General features: G+C 38.2%; 1 protein-coding gene across 4 annotated transcripts in view; it reads left to right on the top strand.

Moving 5' to 3' along the window:
* Positions 1-22,132, top strand: part of ETV1 (ETS variant transcription factor 1) — a 67,393-nt gene that overhangs the window by 23,123 nt on the left and 22,138 nt on the right. For all 4 annotated transcript variants that reach the window (XM_064704406.1, XM_064704407.1, XM_064704405.1 and 1 more), the window contains 3 exons: positions 11,901-12,030; positions 13,573-13,761; positions 17,551-17,798. In XM_064704406.1, coding sequence (XP_064560476.1) covers positions 11,901-12,030; positions 13,573-13,761; positions 17,551-17,798 — 567 coding nt within the window. The remainder of the gene's footprint in view (positions 1-11,900; positions 12,031-13,572; positions 13,762-17,550; positions 17,799-22,132) is intronic.

Genomic DNA, 22,132 nt, shown 5'->3' with positions numbered 1-22,132 from the left:
GTCTTTGAATTTATATATTATGAGTCGTCATCAAGGACATTTGAAAAATTACATGTGCAAAAACAATTCCCAGTCTTGCTAATTTGGTCCTCTTTGCTCAAAGGTTGTTTCCTTTCTGCTTATAATGTATACCTAGAAAAGATAAACAGTTTAATTCTTTTTTAATACTCTGTCTTCATGCTGTAACTGAATGCAATGTTTCCTTACTTAACAGTCTGTTAAAAAATTTCACACGGCCAAAGCAATACGAGAAATGGAGACAGCAAGGACTTTTTAAACTGTCAGTATTCTGTAAAGCCAAAAAGTTTCAAGCATTTTGCATTAGAACTTGGGAGCTGGATTAATACAAGTCTATATAGTCAGTGTGTGTGTGTGAATATATAATATATATGTATACATGCATACAGGAAATACAACATGTAATTGTCAGTCTAACTGATTGTATGCACTTATAAAATAATCATAAAACTTTAGGAATGCTTGGCTTCAGAAAGCATCAGCAAGTGTATTAGTAATGTATGTTCAGCGAGTCTCACATACATTAGGAATGCTTTAAGTAGCAGCAGAAGCCTTAAATATCTCTGCTGAGCACGAGCACCTGGTTGCAGGTGGTCAAGCTTCCACTGGCTCCAGAAAGAGCACTTTGCTAAGAGTCTTTGAAAATCGGCCCACTTAAATATAGTCTTGACTTTATGTTCCCAGACGTAACCACTTCTGACAATGGCTTCTTTGTTTCCCTGTTGAATCAGTGATAAAAATTGTGAGCTGAATTTTACTGTTGACTTATTTCAGTGGCCCGCACCTTTTCCACTGGAGACTGCAGGTTTTGCAGTAGTGAAGTAGAGAATTAGATTCCAGCCTTGCCTGAATGATTTGTAAAAGCGATCTGTTAGAGTTATTACTGGTGAACATTTGTGAAAATTGAACATTGAAGCATGGAGGGCACATGTATTTAGAGAGGTGACAGTCCCTTTATCCACATGATGTAAACAAACATCCCATTGACTACCCTGACTTAGTGTTGTTTTATAAATATATACTTATTGTTAAAGGCAAAATTGAATTAAAAATAATCTCAAAATGCAGTTTTGTTCAGTTTTAGTGCCTAACATTGAGAGCCGCTAAAATAAAAACAAATTGTAAATAATCTTTTAAATTAGTTCTTTAATTCATGCTAGAGAGCACTCAATGTAGAGTCCATTTCATTATTTATTGTTTTCTCTTACTTTTGCATATACTTGAGTAGCTATCTGACAAGCATGATTATCCTTAAGGATAATCTTTTATTAGGATGCTCTTGTATTATGAGGATATTCCGGTTTTTATAGGGACACAAACTGACACATTGGTTATGGCTCCTGAGGCTGAGCTACTTCAAACTAGAATCAACCTTCTGACACTGGTTGTTTGGATTATGGCAGAACCAGGAAGTAAATCCAGTTTCTTTCACATTTTGTCCAGCTGCAAGAACAAGATCGGTGGCCCTTTCATTTATAGATGGCTGTTAGCTCTTTGCATGAATACATCAGAAAAGAACAACAAAGATAATAATTATACTGATGTAACTTGAAACTTTTCCTTAAGAGGTGAAATGAGGCAGAATCAGTTCCTATTTGTTTTCTGCTGTGGGCATCTTTCCTAAATATCAAGGTGATGATACCTTTAAAACAATAAATAGAAAATACAAAATTGTTCATTTTACAGTTTATTGTTATGTTTGGTAAAAATGCTTGTTATAGTTTCCAGAGTTTTCTTCATAATTTTGTTTCTATAAAACTATTTAAATCCAGACCTGAAATGTCAAACTGCATAATTACCTGAAGTGGAAAGTGTGCATGTGTGTGTATGTGTAAAATGCTGGGATATTATTGGGTATTTTAGTAATGGAAACTACGCAATGCTTAGCCATTACCTCTCACAATTTAAATTAAATTTTGAAAATTGCTGCAAATGGAGATCCTGTCCTCAGAAAAGCACACAGACCCTGATATAGTGGCCAGCTCTTCTCTTTGCATTTAACTTTATTGATAATTCCCAGGTAGGAATACAATTTAAGTTTTCTCCCAGGCTTGATTTTACATTAAGAACTTCCTCTTTAGCAGAAGCTCTAAAGGTGGATTGCCTCTTTTTGCACAGTGCCTGGGAGCCTTTGGAGCCAGATACATTATCAGTAGCTGTAGGAACAAGTGCCCCGATCTCCTCCCTGGATTTTAACAAATCAAATGCAGGTGAAGAGCAGCCCTGTTTCTCTGTGTGGACGTGGAGGTAGCAGATGCAATGTAGAGGGATCAAAAATTCTTTGGAATTTTTTTTTCCCTCCCTATAATCATCTTCAGCTATCCACGTGTTTTAGTTCAATCGCTACAGAACCCAGCTGGTTTAATTTTATTAGGTTACCACTTCCTCCTCCAGAGAGCCCTAAGCTTCTGTTTATTTTGGGGGCAGGGAGAGCTCCTGGTCCTGCCTCACCTGCTCTCCTCAGACATCAAAGTGAGCCAGTTCACTCCTCCTAGCTTAATCCTTCCCTTCTTCCTCCCACAATGTTCTGCAAATTTCCTTGTATTCCTCCCAGTAATCCAGTGCCCCTGGTATTTGTCAGCAGGTTCACTTTTACCCTGGAGGTACCTGCTAGGAGGCAGAGACCCTCTGGCAGCACTTTCCACTCGACTGCCTGCAGCTGTGAGTCTCCTACAGCTGGACAGGTAAATTGTCTGGAAAGGAAGGAGAGCACTGCAGGAAGGGGACATAAATCGGAATAAAACAGTGCCTGTGACAGCATTTCTGTGGGATTGCTTCTTTTGGAGGTTGAGAAACTGTGTCGGTAACTGCAGCTCCTGCTGCCTGAAAATACTTTCCAGACAATTCTTAGTGGGAAAGTGGAAATCTTTTGGGGATAGAGGCAAAGAGGGATCAACTAACCACAATTATGCCAAAATGTTCCATGCTTGAGGGTAGAAGAGTAGAAACAGTTTTCTAATATTGTGTGGCAGTTCAGCCAGGTAGCAGCTGCCCAAATAAATACACTGTCAGTTTATGACAAAGGACCTATAGTGCCTTAGCTAGGTATTTACTAGAAGCCTCTGGGAAAGTTTGCCTTGGAATTGGTCTACCTTTGCATTTTAGTGAGTAGGTTATCTTTTATTGATATTTACTGAAAGTTACTCCCCCTACCCCCCCAGTCTAGTGGCTTACCCTTTGGGTGGGCTTTTTACTTGTTGTTACACTGAATATACTCAGTGAATATACTATGAAATTTTTGACTGACATGGTCCTTTGAAATGAGAAGCAAAGTGGCTACAAATATCCGAATTATCTTCAGGACTTCCAGTGTCAGAAGGCCGCAGGTGTACCCTCAGTAACTAAAGAGCATTTCAGAAATTGCATCTCCACAGATAAGCAAATCAGGGATATCTTGCACTAAAAGTGAGGATTTATAGAAGTGAACCAATTATTAAGCAGAATGCGTACAACCTCCAATATTGTGCTTCCTCTCCCACACTAACTGGGAACCCCTCCACCTCTCAGGGGAGGCTACATCTGTCATGGCAAGAGGGTCTTGGGTTAGCTGCCCAGAAATAGCTACACTGGCAGAATGTTTTAGTGTCTTAGCACACAAGCTGTAGAAAATTCCAGTTAAAGAATGACACTTACTTTCCTTTGTGAAGAAGGTCCTAGAAGAATTTCTTTGCTGAACAGGGGCAGGACCATAATGTTTAATTGTCACATAAGGTGTCCTGCAGGGAAATGGCATATGCCTGCATTTTAGTGATGTTTTGTTTGTCACTTTTTCCCTGGGTATAAATGCCCTTGTATAAATCTGCCTGATGGATACTGATGCAGACTTGGTGCCCTATAGGTGCAGTGAACTCTTCTCTGTTTTCTATTTCAACACTTTTTTTGGCCTCAGGTGCTAATCTCAAAGACTTCATGTTAATGCCAGATCATAGTCAGGATAGGGAAAATTATGTTGAATACAGAGAATTAACATAATCTATAGATGAACAGGTGATTCAATTAATTTAGAATTGAGTTTCATCGATGCATTCTTTTTGTCTTTTAGTCATTAATCTGTAATGCTTTTTGCTTAAAAAATTAGGAAAGAAAAAAACCTGACTCCAAAGCAAGAGCAAGTTATTTTAGCAAACAGTGCTGGCTAAGATGGATGCATTACTGTAGATCTTAATGTCCAGAATTTTCCAATATCAATTGTAGGAAAATGGGCTGTTATTTTCCATCTTGCAACTCCTTATTTGTAAACAAAAATAAATTCCAGCTTGCGCTGCCGTTTGTTTTCACCTACTTGCTACTTTTTCCTAAGTCAAATTCAAAATAATTTTTTTTTCTATTCTCATACCATGTCATCTGAGAACATTCCATGTAGGCTTTGAGGAAAAAAATCCCACAATTTTGGGCTGTCTTTTATTCTTTACCTTCCCCCCACATCCTTTCCCACCCCCTAAGGATGTAAAGGCTATACTCTTGCGTTGCGTTCATGCGATTCAAGTAGACCATTAATTGACATGTACAATATTGTAGGCTTTAGTTTGGAAGAGAAAATAAGCAATTTGCTTCATTTTGCAGCATGAGTTCTAACTGTTATTAAAGTGCATTTGTAGTTGCATATTTTCCAGTAAAGGTGACAGATTACTTCAAAGCTGGTATTTTCTTTTTGTTAAACAAGGTTCTCAAATAGATCCTTCTTGCCCACGTATTCTATTCTTGCCAGTTGGCTTTGAAAGCTGGTGCTTGGGCTCATCGTTCAGAACTAGCTTCCAAAAAATGAGGTCCCATGCTGTTTCTATCTTTTGAGCTAGTAGGGGCTGGAAGGATCTGATCTGAAGCCAAGGCGAAGACTGAATTGATGGAATCATATATAACGGCTTTGCCAAGTGCTGCCCAGTGATGAAGTCCCACTTTCTGGGAAAGAGCACTAAGACAAGGGGTGGCAGAGCATTCTCTGTGTTAAAGGCTGTCCAGAGATTTTCTTTTGTGGACTTAAGAGTCAGGTTACCACATAAGAACTAGCTTTTTATTGAATGCTTTTTCACACATTTACAAGTTTCTACTTTCTTCTGCTTGCTGCTTACCCATTTTCTCCCCAGTTATACATGTCCATTTGAAAAGGAAACAATCTTTCTGCTCTTTATTACAGTATTACACATATTTTGGCCATATGTAATGTATCATTGCAGAGACATGCTTACATATTCAGTATGCTTACTTTCATTTGACTCTGTGTGCACACAACAATACCCAAACATACATTCAGACTGTTTCAGGTGAGCAGTCACTACTTGGTGAGTATAGGTCTCTCTTTAGGTCTAAATTCTGGATCTTGAAGGAGTTATAGTTTTCTAGATGCAACTGTAAAATGGAGAATAATATCAAGATCATGTATTTCTTCAAAAAGATACTTGACAGGAATGCATAGATTACTCCCATCCCCACCCTCCCTTCTCTTGCTAGCAGCTTTCATTTGTAAGGTAGCGAAAGTTCAGGTCTCTTGTCTAGGTTCTGCTTTTCTATAACTGCCAGGATAGTCTCTGAAACCACAGTGATGATGCATATCTGTGTGTCAGATATCCAATTTGTCACCAACTTCTTCCAATATCTGGCAGAGAGCAGGACCTAAATGAAATCCAGTTGACTGGAGCTCAGCTAAGATCTGATAGGGGTGACTTTGATAGATAAATGGTTGAAGAACCTGGTGGAGTCTGTGTAGATGTAATCTCTTCAGCCACTTCTAAATCAGTTCACAGCCTTCAAGTCTTGCTCATTTCTGCAGCTCTTGCAGTGGCCAGAAACAAAACGTTTTTTTGCAAGAGATCATGTAGGGTGAAAACAACTGCAGATCTTGCCTCAGTCGTCCATGCTTAAAGTCACTTCTGTGTTCAGCTGTAGCAATCTTAGGTATTTACAGGCTTTTTATTCAAAATCATTGGGAACAGTTTAGATGGCAATTCTTGATTACCTTTACTGTCCCAGCTCTCTTCATCTGTCACCTCTCCTACATGATATTTTTATTTCAGGTTCTGTTAGTATATGAGGCTGCATACCTCATCCAACAGCAGCACAATAACCTCTGGAGTATGAATGAATGGTCAGCTATGTCGAGTGCCTGCTTCTGATCACTCCTGAGCATCTCAAAGTTACCAGTAAAACTTCTCATCAAAATATATAGTACAATGAAATTGAAAGAGCACACTGCTTTGGCATCCTGATGTCTTTAATCTGATTCATATTGTTGAAATTCAGAGTGGAGCTGTCTACAAAGGTCTAAAGCTCAAATCATAATGATCTAGAATTAAATAATCAATACATGCCTTCCAGAATGCAGAAGGCTGTTGTTTCATGAGTTGAATGCACACTTTTGAAACCTCTTTGGAAAATATATATAAAGCCTGGCATTCCTACCTAGAAAGCTATAGAGAAAGTATTTAGTTTCATAGCTCATTGCTTAAGGTAAGCAAATACCTATACTGAATGTATGATTCAAATGTTAAGGTGACTGTTGCAAAAATAAGGCATTTCAGGACTCGTGAACCCACAGTGTTGTGCTTGGATTTTTTAAAAATGTTTTCTGATAAGAGCAGCTAGGTCACTACTATCACCTAAGACATAACTAGCATTTTATGCTCTTTGATGAACTGTTCAATAAACTGTTTAAAAGCAGATTTTATTTTTTTTTTACTAATGCCTACCTGTTGTACTTATAGCATAAATAATTTGTTTGAATCATCAGGTGAGTGCTGTTAAGTTATAGTGAGCAAGGAAAATGGCAAAAACATGAATTAGGGTCCCTGTCCTTAAGTGTATTTCAGTTTGCATTTTGATAGCAGTTTAGAAATGTTATCGCCTGTTTTGTCACAGACATAATTCACATCTTTCTTCAGGCACTGTAAACAAGAGAAATGGTTTAATGGCTCCATAAAAGGCACTCTGTGCTGATAGCTGAGATTAGACCCTTTAGTAATGGATTTTTGTGTGTTGGGGGAAGGGGAGGGCTTGGCAGAAGTAAATGTACTGGAAAAGAATCTTGGAGAGACTCTGATGTATCTGAAGTGCCTGCTGCATTGCTGTATGTATCGAGAGATAGATTTAGAGTGTGACTGTGTTGCCTTTATCAGCACAGGGTCCTTTCCTTCTTGCATTTGAAATTTTACCAAGTATTATATTGGTTCACCTCAGTCAGTCTGGAGTTGCTAGTACCTGGAGTGGTATCAACTTAAGTATTTTTATGTCTTCTGTCTTTTCATCTTGCTGTTGAGTCAAGTCCCCTGTATTCAAGTATGTTCAAGAAATCTCTCAAACCTTACATTGCACATTAGCCATTTTGCCTTAATTGATGATCAAAATTAGTGAGTTTATTTACAGAATTGTGTTTAGAGAATGATTTGAGAGCATAAATTTGAAAAACAGCTCAGAAACAGCTGTTTAGGCCATGACTTACTGTTTCTTTCTTTTCTCTTCAGGTACTCAAAGTCCTCAAATGTAATACGTGTGAATATAGTATTAATTAGGAGACATCAGAGTTCACTATCAGGAGCAAGTGTGGTACAAAATCAACTGCTGTCAATTGATTTTATACCATATAGTAGAAGTTCTTGACCCACAAGTGTGGATAGGACATCTTTGTCTCTTTGATCAGTAGAGTAAGCATTGCCTGCCATTAGCCAACATCACTGAATTACCAGTTATATTTTGTGGCTTTTTAAAGTATGTTTAAAACCATTCTTCCTCAGAAATAAGATTTTATCATGTGTTCTGGGCAGGAATCTGAAGTTTGAAAGTTAAAATGTTACTTTTTGTTCAAAGGAGAAATGACTTGCCATTTCACATAACATATTCCTAATTTCCTCTTCATCTTGAATAGTCACCTCTTGAATTGAAAAATATTTTAAGCCATTGCTTAATGCAGTGCATTTCAGGGCTTTCTCAAAAGAAGTAGATTCAGTTCTGTTTGTACAGAGGTGGTACACTTCCTGTTTCTCAGGCTAGAAAGTGTACATATCAGACTCCTCTGAGACAAACCAATTCCCCTTTGACTTTAGAGTTCTTAATAAAATTGTTCTTCATTTGAGTGATGTGGTTCTTCATTCTTTGGGTGTTATTATGAACCAAATGTTCAGGGATTAGGCTGTTGACAGATAGCAAAGTAGAACAGCACTTCTGAAGGATGGATGGCAGGTTCCACCCCATGTTTTTACGTGTTACATGTGAGCTTACTTTGGGGTGAAATCATTATAGCTTTGTATAAAATCTAGTTCTGTACAGCAGCACATTATGTATAATATGCAAGCCCTTTTACTCTGCAGATATAAATAGACATATTTATGCACAGAGAATATGCATACAGTAATTTATTATACCTTCATCAATTTGCAATATATGGCAGCAGTCATGCTTGCCTTATATCTGTGTGTTGGCTTTGGAGATGCTCCAGACAGTGGGGCAAGGGTCTCTTTCTGATACCGGTAAGCCTGACTTTGTGTGGTAGTTGAGATGAGGTGTTGAAGCCATCCATCTAAATACATGTTGTAGGATTGTTTGCCTTTCAAGTTCGGAGGTAGTTATCTGTAAGTAATCACTGGGGACGAAATCTTGGCCCTTGGTCACTGCTTAATAAGACCATTATTAAGGCAGAGAGCCCCTTACTTTAATAGGGTTGAGACTCTTGTTCTGGGGTTAAGTAAAATGAATTTACCATCAGGAAGAAAGAAGTGGTAAGGAGATGGTTGTTTAAAATGTCATTTTGTTAATATGAATGTGTTGGTAGCTGGTATGCTGCACTAAAATTAGATTGTATAAATAAGCAACCCTGCTCTCCTCAAAAGAAAGAAGATTGAGAACATAATATAAAATCCGGTTTAGCAAAAGAGTGTATGTTTAAATTCTTTTAATAGGTGCACTATAGAATGAGCGTCACACTAAAATCAGAAGTGACAGGCAAAGGGTTTCAGTGATGGTATGAAAACTGCTTTCAATGTTTGAAATTGTATAGTTAAAATAAGTCTGTCATCTTCAGCCACACTTAAGACATGTCCTGAAAGGGCAAGTAGTCTTCAAGAAAGCCCCCAAAAAGCAGTGTTTTTATCAGCCTATCTTTTTTCCTCTCTACCTCTAAAAGTGGAGTTACAGATAAAGCTTAGCATGGTGACTGTGTCAGGGGACTGCCCGAGGAAGGCTTTAAATTTTACAGCTACATTATCTTTCTGGCTGTAGTTAAGATAAAGATCTAATATAAAATCACTTTGGTCTGTAATGCTTTCTCTAAATGAAGTGAAGGTGTTAACCTACTTGATTTGATACACTTTACCCTAGCTTATAAAGCTGGTAGGAAGGTGAGGTAAACTTTAATTAAAACTACAGCAGAGATGCCTTCTAGCAGTGTGCCCTCTACCTTGCTAGGACTGTACAGTAAGCAAAATAAAATGTACCTCGCAGTTGAGGCAGCAGGCTGGAGCCGTGTTCAGTGAAAGTAATTTAATTAGTGTTGATCATGACTCCAGATGATGGTGATTTGATAAGGAATAATTTAGTACTTAACAGCCTTTTACATGCACCAACTCCATGTGGGAAGGTAAAGCAAATTGCACAAAATGAATGTGCTGCTTTCACTTGTGCCTGTGCCAGTGAGCTGGAAAACTGCCTGTTAGCAGACGTTCAGGCTCTCAGCGCTGTGATGAAATACCCAGCCAGTTCTCCGCACAGGGCTGCAGTGTGGGAGTCTCTGTACTCCCGTTATTTAAAAATAAATAAGGGAAGTAATTTTTCATAACAGATTAACTCCAAGGAAGTAGCAAAGTAAAAAAAAAAATTAAAAATAAAAAATAGAGCAGCCTGTGGCCTTTGTGCAAATATGTGATACTGGCTTTAAAACAGTCTTGTTGCAGTTGTGTTTTAATTTTTTTATTCAAGTTAAAGAGATTGCCTACCTTAGCTTTGGAGCCAGCGTCCCAGAGTTGTGGGGCCCATCATATACATTAAATGTATATGCATGCACTATTTGACCAGACATACAAAGGAGAGTCAGCAGTAAAAGTTCACTAGAAGCATCCTGAAACAAACTACTGGATATCAGCCTGCTTTGTGATTGCTTTGGAAAACTGACTGAGCTGCATTTTGCCATGTTATTAAGTCTGAGAATCATTTTTCAAGAAGTCTATGTGAGCTTTTTTTTAGTGCAAGTTCAGACAGTGTTATTCAGGAAGAATTCTTATTTTCTTGTGATGTTCACATTTTCCGTCTCTGTTTCCTAAGCTGTTGTGCTGTGCATATGCATTTCTATATGTTTTATTGTCTGCTTCTCCTTTCTAATCTTTCCACATAACTTTTTGTGGTATTGTCCACAAAATATAATAGCTGAATAGGTGTTTCTGCTAACTCTTGTGAGTTTTGTGAAAATACGTGTCAAAATTGAATAGTGTTATGTTGCAGATGACTCAATTGAAAGGCAGTAGTAGAAGCTGTCATGTAATAGGGTATGAGAGGATCTATTTGTGAAAGAGTTCTCTGAACATTGCCTAACCATGAGAAAAGCCAATGCAAAAGTCTGGAATCCAGACCTTGCTCACAGATGCCAGAGTTTAGTGGTTCGGATGCTCACTTCTTAGACAGCATTTCATTTATCTCCCCACTGAGCCCAGATGCATTAGTATCAGAAGATATGTAGGCTGTAACAAATCTTCTTTCCCAAGTTCAGGTGCAAGACAAGGGGTAAGATGCTACTTGATGGTATATAATGATAGCCTGGCTTTTTGCTGAGATTCCCTAACAGGAACTGCTGCATGTACGTGGATTTTTGTGGAGATACAAGTGTCTGTGTCAGGCTGGAATGTGATGTTCATACTATGGTGTTTTGGTGACAACATCAAAGTGATAAAATTATTTCTGAATTCTAGCCATCTTGGAGTTCAAAAATGCATTAACAACCTCATTTTATTTAAAACTTGAAAGGTATGTTTTCAAGCTGTTACATAACTGTCTTTTAGTCCTTTGTCCTCCTAGCCACTTACTTAGGTCTGTCAGTGTCAGGTGAACTTTTAATTTTCTTCTGCTTTAATTTTGGTTAAGATTGGATATGAAATAAGGAAAGTTGTCTGGTATAAACTAATTTGCTGGTTAACCTTGCCTTTACCTTTGGCCTTTCCCTTAGTACAGACCACCTTGTGCTTCTAATTAATGCTGCATTTCTGTCACACCCCCTCTGGGGTTTTTTTTTAGCTTTTAAAAAGTATGACTTTTTTTGTTTTGTTTGTGTCTATACCACATCTACTATTGAATTTCGTCAGGCCAGGATTTTATCTTGTTTATTTTTAAGAAAAATTACTTAAAACATTTTTTCTGATTTTTTAGTGATGTTATTTATAATTAAAAGTGCATATAATCATCCAGTTTCAAGGGGTTTCACTGCAAATTTTCAAGCATTCTGTGGGATGAAAACATTACTGATCATACACTTGAGGCTGATAGATCTTAAATTTATTTTGGAGTCGTTTGTGTGATGCTCTTTGAAGTGGACTACTATTGCATTTATAGCTAAAAGCAACCTCTGATATTACTTAGAAACATTTGGTGCCTGGGAAGTATTTTGCCTCTGACAACATTTACAGTAGTTAAGCCAAATATAAGTGGGCTGTTATTTTCCTGCTAATGAGATGGGATGCTGGCCATCATTCTATTAAACAATAGAAGTGATAATAGCCAATGTGAAGGATCTCTGGTGTCTATTTTTCAGTTGACACTCAAAGAAATATTTGAAATGTTTATTTCCTATATTGTTTTTATTATTACAATTGTTTAATTAATCATGTGTTTAATTAGCAGTGTCGAGCTTACTTGGGAAAGCTAATTGTTGATATTGTACTTGGGTTTTAATTGCATTCTCCTTCTCTTTCCAGTGGCTTTTCATGGTCTCCCTGTGAAAATCAAGAAGGAACCCCATAGCCCATGTTCGGAACTTGGCTCCGCTTGCAGTCAAGAGCAACCATTCAAGTTCAGTTATGGGGAAAAGTGCCTGTACAATGTCAGGTAAAGTAATTAGGAGCATATTTGCAGTGAGAACTGCTGGCTTAAATGAGGACTGACGAAAGAGTAATAAAACCATAATAGAGATCTTAGAAAAGTTACCTCTTCAGCAGATAACAGACTGATGAGATAATGCATTTAGCTGATGAACACTGATGGATTTGTTTACAGTTGTGTCAAACACTTACATAATAATTTTAAAGCAGTGTTTTTCATCAAAATGCACATCCTCCATTCCTCCTCCATGGGAGCTAGCCAGAGTTTAAAAACCCAGGGTTCAAACATGAAATAGAAGAAAGGAATATCTTGTTTTCTGTGAGCTGTGTTGAAAGTACTTTCAAAATGCATTATGTGCATTAGGAAAGAGAGATCTGTGTAACAGGCAAAGGATTGGCAGGTCTGAGCAACACATTAGGTATTTGACAAATTGTGAAGATGTTGTATGTGTATATTCCTGGGTGATTACCTTTTAAAACAGTGTTTCATTAGTTGCATTCAAAAGCAAGTTGTCTTCTTTTATAGGCATAGATAATAAAAGCTTTATTTATTTGTGGGTGGTGGAGGGGCTTGATACCTCTTCATTCCTTATTGACTTTCTTTTGGTTGCATTTGCATGTCACTCCTTCCTTTAGTGTCAGCAGTGAAAGATTTCTTATTGACATTTCAGTCTATTTTAGAATCTTTCCTCTAGCTTTGATTCTCATCAATGTAGTATGAAAACTGTTAGCACTTAAAGCATTATAGCATTTAACTTTTTGGATATGAATGGGGTAAAAAAAGGAAAAGACTGGCACTTTTGCCAGTTATAAGGAATGATTTTGGTTTTAAAAATCAAATGAATCTCTTGATGGATTTGATGGGTGCTAAGGGAGCTGACGTAGAAAAGCGTGCAAGCTTGTGCTTACTATTCCTAATGTCTGCATTTCTCCTGGTTAGAAACAGGGATGATCAAAGTGTTCTCAGGTCCTTTCCTGATGTGAGACACCCTTGAAAATAGCATCTATGTATTTGTAGGACCAGCAGTTTGAGAGAGAGAGGGGTAAAAAAACCTGTCAGGAGAGGCTGCTGACATCCTAGTATGGGTAGCTAAGCCAGCATACCATTGTTTTTCTGGGTCAGATCACTTCCCTCTGGCTGTATTGTTTTACTGTCTCACTTTGTGGTTTGTGCAAAAGGAAAAGATCCTTGACAGGCACCGTCAGCTCTTTGTGCTCTAGTCAAGGTGCTTCTACTTTTATGTATTTTGTATACCTCCTGTTAGAATGTGACTGTAAGACTGAGTCCTTTAAAAGTACATTTCTGTGTCTCATAGAAGCAAATGCTGTGCTGAATCACTTGCCTCTAACATGAGTTCTTCATTGCCCTTCCTAGTGTAAAGTTGAGAATTCTTCTGCCCCAAACTGGTTCATAAGTTAACTATAATCAAAAGCTTCTAAATGGGGCACTTGTGGTGATTTTTTTCTGGATGTAGATGCTATGGTTTTGCTTTTTCTTCTTTCTTTGGAAAAAATAACCTACCTTGCTTTTCCCTTGCCTTACTAATAGTGCCTATGATCAGAAACCACAAGTGGGAATGAGGCCCTCCAACCCACCAACGCCATCCAGCACTCCCGTGTCGCCGCTGCACCATGCCTCCCCAAGCTCCGCCCAGACCCCGAAACCTGACCGCGTCTTCCCTACCCACCTCCCTCCATCCCAGTCCATTCCAGACAGCAGCTTCCCCATGGATCACAGGTAAACCACAAAACATGGGAAGGTGTTCAGTTGTGGCTCTTATATAGGGTAGTACTGGCTTCCTGCCCACAGCTCTTCCCTTTTAGGCTGGGGGATCGAGGTGGAAACCAGCAAGGTTGGTAGTGCAGAAATGTGTGTGTTCATGAAAGGCTGGCACCCAGCTTGGTGCACTAGTGTATGAGTTCATATTGGCAGTGACAGAATTTAAATTACATGTTGCTTCTGTCTTGTGAGGGTGATTACAGTATGCTGGATAATCTCATCTAGGCTCCCTTTCCCACGAAAGGCTGGACACAATTGTCTTTCAAGGTCCCTTCCAACCTGGGCTTTTCTGTAGCTCTGTGATTCACTTGAGGCTAGAAAGCCCTTCAAGGTGATAAGTCACTAGCAAGCATGTTCCTAACTATAAATATCTGGCCTCTTGCTAAGCAGTTCACCTATCTAAGGGATAAGTGGCTATGTTGCAGTGTCCCTGCTTCAGAATATTCTTTAGGAGGCTGGATCGTTTTTCCAAGCCCTTCTGTAATGTAGTGTTTCAAAAAAAGATGCCAACATAAACCATGCTTAAATAACATTAGTCTGAGTAAAAGCCACAAGAGTTAGAGACTAGAATTAAAGCTTAAACTGTCCTTAAGTCACCCTGTTTTGTTTTGATATGTTAGAAATCCCCAGACAACTGTCTTAGCTCAGTTTTGCAACAGATATGTTCAGTGGATTCCCTGTTTTTTCAGTCCAAGCACTTGTTTGTGGAATTCTGTTTACCCTAGCCTTTATTGCATGAACCTGTTTTTGTATGCTGAGTTTTGATTGCTCTCATTGGAACATTTAAAATTCCAATGGTGTGTAAAGAGATATATGTTCAGAAACTTGTTTTACCTCTTAACCATTATCAAATTAAGAAAGACCTGGAAAGAAATACAGTTGTTGGGAGTGTGATTTGCATGTTTCTGCTCTAATAAGGGCTGTTATCTCCAGGGATTTGTGCAGAGCACTTTTGAAGGAGGTTGCTAACGTTAATATTGCTGTTTTGTGCTCTGCTGAGATAGCTTTAAATACCACCAAGGCTCTCTATAAGCCCTTCTGGCCATCAAGAAACACTGAATTGGCCCCTTCACCTGTCATAGTCCCCATCTCCTCCCCAGCTGTGGACCGTGGTCTAGCCACAAAGGCCCCCAGTGAAGGCAGGCAGTGGTTTAGATTACAGGAGGGTGGATAAATGTGTTCCTGTACATACACCAAAGTCAAGCTGCCAGGAGACCGAAATCAGCTGAAGCTAAATGGCTGATGTGCAGAGAACAGTAGTAAGATTTTTCAGATGAAAAAAAAAAATTTTTTATTATAAAGCTACTTGTAAAGAGAGCACTGAACCTGTATATCAACCCTAACTTCAGTATTTATAGACATTTGCATACATCCTAGTATAGTTTCTGTACGCACAACCCTTGCTCTGTGCAAGCTTTGTAGGCTCTTTACATAATTTCTGCTCCCTCCCCATCTCTGATATCCATGTTCTTTTGGGCATTTTGTACTAATGCTTCCCTTCTATTATAGAACATCATGTGTTCTAGTAAAGTCCAAAATAGCTGACTCAAGGAAGGAAAAAATCATCTCATTTTTCTCCGTTTTGAAAGAAAGGTGGAATTGTAGTGGGAGATAATTTTCCCCCATTTTCTTATTTATTTTGAATCTTGTGTATGAAGCAAACATGTACTTCATATTTTTGTGAAATTCAAATCTTTGTGATTTACAAGGTGAGATACTACTACAATGACTGTATTCAGAAAATGTCATTTAAACAAATGACCTGCCTATGTGAGTTCATATATGCATCTGTAACTCAAGGCACAGTGTTTTTGGAACGTGCATTGGTGGCACAGGATAGCAATAATATCTAGTACATACAGCCCATACATCTTCATACAGGGCATGAGTATATGAACGATAAGTGGTCCTAACAAGTACCAACAGGAAACAAATCCACTTGTATAAACAAATGGCTTGATTCCATACAAAGCTTCCAGTACAACAAGTATTATTAACTTCCTTTGAGGCTTTGTGAGTGAGCCTGTTTCTTATTTTATCTTCAAGTTGCAATTTTCTGATTCACTCCTTGACAGTTCTTAATGATAATTTCTGCTTCTTTTTTTGGCTAATGAAAAAAGGAAAAAAAGGAAATGAATGCAGTGCCAGTCAGCCTAACTGTTTCATAATACATTTGAGTTTCTAAGTTTATTTTCTGCAGGTGTAGGTGGAATTGCAAACCCCAATGTTACAGCACAGTACTCTTTCTACCGCAAAAATTATAGTATTTACAGCAGCACTGGAAAAATTCATTTTGTCTCCACTACTGCATGGTAATAGTTTCTATCTCTCTAGTTTCCACAGTATTTATAATTACACTGTGATAGTAAATATTTGTCAGAATAAGTTACAGCAGTATTATGACAGATGGTAATAGAGTTTAAATTGTTGTAGAAATATGTACTACCTATGAGTTGATAGTCAAGGGTTTTATTGCTCATGGAATCAAACTCCTGCATTGTACTTCACTCACATAGTTTTCTCCAAAAGAAAGTTTTTTGCTTGCATGAATCAAAGCTGGTTCAGACCCGAAGTATAGGAAGCTCAGGAATGATTAGGTCTCCATTTTTCTTTTGTGTGACAGTAAGAAGCTTACAAAGAAAGGCACAAGTTTTTGGGGGTATTTTTTAAGTGTCTTTTTTGTATTAAGTGATAACAGGACTAGTAAACAGTTTGCTGCAAGAGCATTGCCTTTGCTGTTGGTTAGTGTGGACACAATATTACTGCTGTGGTGATTACTACTGTGGTAATCTGCAGGACATAACTGGAAGACATCATGCAGTTCATCAGGGTCCAGTGGGAAAAAAGCATCCTGGTATTCTTCTGTATGATTCTGAACCTGCAGATGTCCAAGTAATTACATTCAGGCCTTTTAGTTCAGTTAGATAGGTTTTATGGAAGAGAAAACAAGCATAGGCTCTTGAGAGTAGCATTTCATGTAAAACAAGATAATTTGAAATTCTCTTCTTTTTTGCCTACTGAAGAGCATTTGGGAATACCAAATGGCAGTGTGGCTTGTACAGATTACAACTTTCATGTAGAAATAACCAAGGGGAAAAGTTAAAGCTGGAGGGTAATTAATTGTCGTAGCAAAAATTTGCACCCTCTCCTTTTACGAGGGTGCTGACATTCCCTTCCTGTTACAGCTGGAGTGCAGTGCCATCCTTGTGAATCGATCTCTCACGACACCACCCCAGAACAGTGGACTTTTACTCTGGAATGTTTCCAAATGTTAGAGCAGACAATACTCTATAAAAAATGTGTTTATTGTGGTCAGAATGATTTCTGTGTAACAGTAAGATGGGTAAGAGTATATTAGAGTAGGAGCAAGATGTTGCTAACATTTGTGAATGAGCAGAGAACTCTAACTACGCCTCCTTCATGTCACTGTGGTAGAATGTCAGTCTTTCTACTGTTTTCAAACTGATGCATTTCCTGTTTCCCTCTGCTGTTGAGGGAAGATATTGAAAGCAAAGAGGATGTGGTGGGGACAGGTCTTAGAGCTGGTATTAATAGGTGGGATTTTTGTTTCTTTGCTTGCTGCTGTTTTACAGTGACAGTGACCCTGATGGGAGCACTTGGCATGGTCATAAGCAAAATGTTGGTTATTGAGAAAGTGATACAGCCACTAATAACGACTTGTGAAGATCTTTGGGAAATGGAACGTAGCTGGAGTCCTTTACATGACCTCTCTAATTTGTGTTCTAGATTTCGCCGCCAGCTCTCTGAACCTTGCAATTCTTTCCCACCTTTGCCTGCAATGCCAAGGGAAGGACGTCCAATATATCAGCGCCAGATGTCTGAACCAAACATCCCTTTCCCGCCTCAAGGTTTTAAGCAGGAGTACCACGATCCAGTTTATGAACACAACGCTATGGTTGGCAGTGCAGCCAGTCAAAATTTCCCCCCTCCTCTGATGATTAAACAGGAACCTAGGGATTTTGCATATGATTCAGGTAGGTGAGATTCTCCTTTAGTTCTGCATAGCAAAACAATATTTCACTCCAAGCCAGTGCTATTGATGTCTTGATTGTATGAATTGAAACTTGCTCTTTTGACACATCTCACAAATTATGTGTGAGACAGCTTAAAAAGTACTAAGATTGCTACATAATACAGTGTGACTTGTGCCACCATTTCTTGCTCTTTAAAAGGCTTCATTTTCTAGAAATCTCTGTCCAGAAACATTAAAGAAGTCGAGGAAGAAAGTAATGGGTGCAAATTTGCTTTGTTAAGAGGGATCTTGTTCTGTACTATCTCATCTTTGACCTCTGAATTTGTGAGCTCCATTTTATGAGTTCTTCCATTTGTGTGCCAGAAATAGAGAACTCTTTCTCCTCTTGCTTGCATTACTTTAAATCAGGAGTAACTCCACTGAAGTGGGGCTTATACAGCTATAAAACCGATGAGGGAGAAGAATCGGCCAAATTGGTGTCAGCTCCTCAGTTTGTGCATACTGCTGTGTTTTGTGGAGGTACATAATCTGAGATGCCAGGTTGCTGATGTAGAGAATACACTGTTGCTATTAATAATGTTTATTATGATTGTGCTTATAGGGCAACTGGAATGGAACCTTATTGCTCTACAGGCAGTACAAAACAGAGGAGGTGGTGGCAGAATCTACTCTCAATAGGTTCTGATCAAAATAGAAAAGATAAGCAATAGGAAGGATAGAAAAATCAAGGGAATAATACTGTAAATGTTTGACAAAATTTCAACATAATATTTATATTATAATTGGGAAAAGAATGAGAAAATTAAGAAGTCAAAAAAGAAATTTAGTAATGAGCACCAAGTAACAAGGTAAAGGAAGCTATAAAGAAGAAAGCTGGAAAGGTGGTATGAAAAGAAGCTGAGATTAAAATATGAGGAATGCTCTAGGTGGGGTTAAACAGTTGATTGGTATGGAGCCAAGATAATGCAATCAAAATGTTGTTCAGTTTTAGTGTAAGTGATTTCTGCAGCTCCTCTTCAGTGTCTGCCTCAGTCCTGCTTTGTGCATGCTCCTCTGTTGAAAGGGAGTGATTTCAGCGTGTCCCAGCTGTGCTTCTGGAGGAGAGTACATTGCTTTCATACACATCCATGATGACTTGGGCAGGGGGAACGGATGGCTCTGTCTGACTTCGGTCTGACTCCCCCTTCTTATTGATGCTGCTGTACTCCCAGGGCTTTCCTTCTGGTTCAGTCTCTGGCTAGATGCTTTTGCAGTTTATTTGCCAAAGGCTGTATGACAGCTGAGTTGAAGTGTCCTTTGAAATTTCAGCTCATGAAAGACTATCTTGCAATTTGATATAGTGTAAAACAGTTTTTTTTATTTTCTTTTTGTAGCTAACTTAACACTGACTATCTGGTGGGGTATTTTGTGGTTTCATTCATGTAAAGTGCTTGTTGTAGAGTTGATCTCAATGTTAGAATGGGGAAATTTGGGAAGTTTTCTTATTCTTAACAGGCAAAAAAATCAATCATTAGGAAAATTCGAGTTCGCCCTTAACATGGAGGGGACCAGGGGTGAAATATTTCTCCAAGCTGAAATATAAGACAAGATGAAAGTGAAATGGAATTACAAGGATCAGATCCAGAACTCAACCCATTCATTGATGAGGGTTCTGAGATCTGTGGCTTTGTGGAGTTATGTATCTCTGGTCCTAGAGCATATGGGAGAGACTGTGTAGTTCATGTGGCAGTGGATAATAAATGGGGGACTACAGCTTCAGGCACTGCCAGTCCCTTGCAACCTTCACAAGCACTGTTATTCATCTTGCTAAATTAAAGGTCAAAAAAAGGCCCATTTGTAAATATGCATCTTATTTGGCTCAGAAGTGGGACCTCCTTATTGCATACTGTTACTTTAAATCTGGACTGGCTGCTAACATTGATCTTTCTTTGGAATATTCTGTATGGAAGAAAGCAGGAAATTTTATTCTGAAATGAAGATGTACAAACTTGTATCCAGTCCTGTCATGTCTATTTATTTTGTGCCAGCAAGAACAACATTCCACTTTATAATAATTATCTTCAGGCAAAATTGTTGCTTCTTTTGTAGATGAATGATTAGTTTTTAAAAATGTAATAGCTGTGTAACCAGTGGTCATGAAAAATTAATCTGTTGGTATCAGGAAGTACTTTTATTGGCCTCAGAATCACTGCATTTAAGTTGACACATCTGTACACTCCATAAATTGCAGTCAACAACTGTGGTCTGTTGATATTTTGTCTTGTTACCATCTGTTCTCCAGAAACCATCATTTTCCATCCTTGCTAAGAGTACATTAAATAACCCCTTAGGAAACATAATGTATTTGTCACTGAATCATTGATTTCATTTTTCACCTATGGATGTTCAGGGAAGAAGGAATGCCAGAGTAAAAAGTCCTTTTTTTCATTGTATTTTATTGCAGCTCAGATAAGAATATAGAAACACATTTAAAAAGTTCATTGTAATGCACTGAGATGTTCCTTTTGGGATATTTTTGAAAGGGACTCGTAAAAGTTCATCGCTTTTGTGCACTATTCTTTTATACTTTGTGGGAAGCTGATGAATGAAAAGCATTATTATAGAATGATTACAACTCTATTAAAACATGACATTAATTATGACATGGGAAATGGCAGATCAATTAGTTGTAATTGTAATTGCAGGTATGCAATTTCTACTGCAGAATAGAGATAATGGAGATGTTTGAGATAATGGAAAAAGAAAAATGTCAACAGAGTAGAGGCTCTTCCTTATCTATCCACGCTTCTAGAAGTCACAGTGCATCATATAAGTTCAATCAGACATTTTCTGTCATGGATTTTTTTTTCCCCATGTCTGACAGTCAGATGTATTTAGTACTTGATGGTAAATCTAGCAACTTTAGTCACAGAAGTGCAGCCAGGGACATACAGAGCTTTGAGATTTTGCATAATTAATGAATGTATTCCAAAAGGTTTCCTAAGACCTTTGTTTACAAGGCCTAATAGTGGGTTTTCCTGTACAGTTAGCACTGCTAGAATTCAGTAAAGTATTCAGGTACTTAAACAAAAAGGCCAAACTTGATATAGCTTGTCTCTTCTGTGCTTTGTTTTTGAGCAGGACCTTCACAGGCTTAACCCTTCTTACATGATGTTGTGTATTTGCAAATATAGTAAGGTATGACTCCTGCTGTGTGTGTATCAATTAATACTAAAAATCAATTTTTAAAGTGACATCTTAAATTATTAAATTGTATATTTGGTTTTGCCCAATTGCCCAATATTTGGTTTTGCCCAATTGAAAATAGTTTTTTGCAAAATTGAAATAGTTATTTTGGTTGAGAATTTTTTATAGCCATGTCTTTGGAAACTGAAATTTGTCACACAGTGGTAATGGAGATGAATAGAGGAGGAACTGTTGCTTGCATATACTACTTACTGATTGCCAGGAATTTTTCTGTTGAAATTTAGATAGATTCCGTACTTCCTGATCGTGTTACAGGCGTTAGCAGGGCTGTTCTCACAGTTTCATTTCCGGGTAGCCTTACAATTAATATGCTTGAACGGACCTTAGAAAATTTGGATTCTGTCCCTGTCCCTTCCGAGAGACTAGTCACATCACTTAAAGAATGAACTCTCCAGACAGAATTATTTGCCTCCATGTCTTTCTTTCTGACTTGCTCATCCCTTTAATTCCTGAAGCCTCACAAGCAAATACTTTGTGTTGGCAAGTGAGAATGGATGGGCAACTGCCCTTCTGTTAAAAGAAATGAACGGAGGCAGAGAGACAAATCAGATACATAAACCTGTTTGTTTTGGATACCCAGTTAGAACTGGGTGATTTTTAAAATAACATTATGTACTACATATGTTCAAATCTTAGCTCCTAGGGACTTTCTTTGTGTTTCTAGATGAAGAATTATGGGAACATCAGATAAGGGTCTCAGTATAAGCAGTACAAAAATACATAATACCAAAAATCTGTCAGAAGCAATGTGGCTACTCTGAAAAACCTTGCTGGAGCTGGAATGGCTTTACTGGGGCCTAAAGTTGACCATTCCACTGTATTATCTTCTCTTTTCTTGAAAACTTCAGTACATAGACAATATCCATCCCCTGTAACAAATGAAGCAGGGGCTTATCCTGCTAAGCTGTTTGCAGCATGGCTCTCCTTCCCACAAAGAGTTTTCACCTGTGCTCTCAAGACAAAAGTGATGGAGCAAAAGGCTGTATCATATTTGCAGCAAAGGATTCATATAAAGTTTGTGCAGGAAGTTGTTAATTTTGACATTTACTAACCTCCTAAATTTGCTCTTACAGGAATAGGATATTGGTA

The sequence above is a fragment of the Zonotrichia leucophrys genome, chromosome 2 (genome assembly GCF_028769735.1).
Source record: "Zonotrichia leucophrys gambelii isolate GWCS_2022_RI chromosome 2, RI_Zleu_2.0, whole genome shotgun sequence".
In the NCBI taxonomy this organism is placed as follows: domain Eukaryota; kingdom Metazoa; phylum Chordata; class Aves; order Passeriformes; family Passerellidae; genus Zonotrichia; species Zonotrichia leucophrys.
Note: the sequence above shows the minus strand (reverse complement) of the source record. Positions and strands in the feature narration are given on the sequence as shown.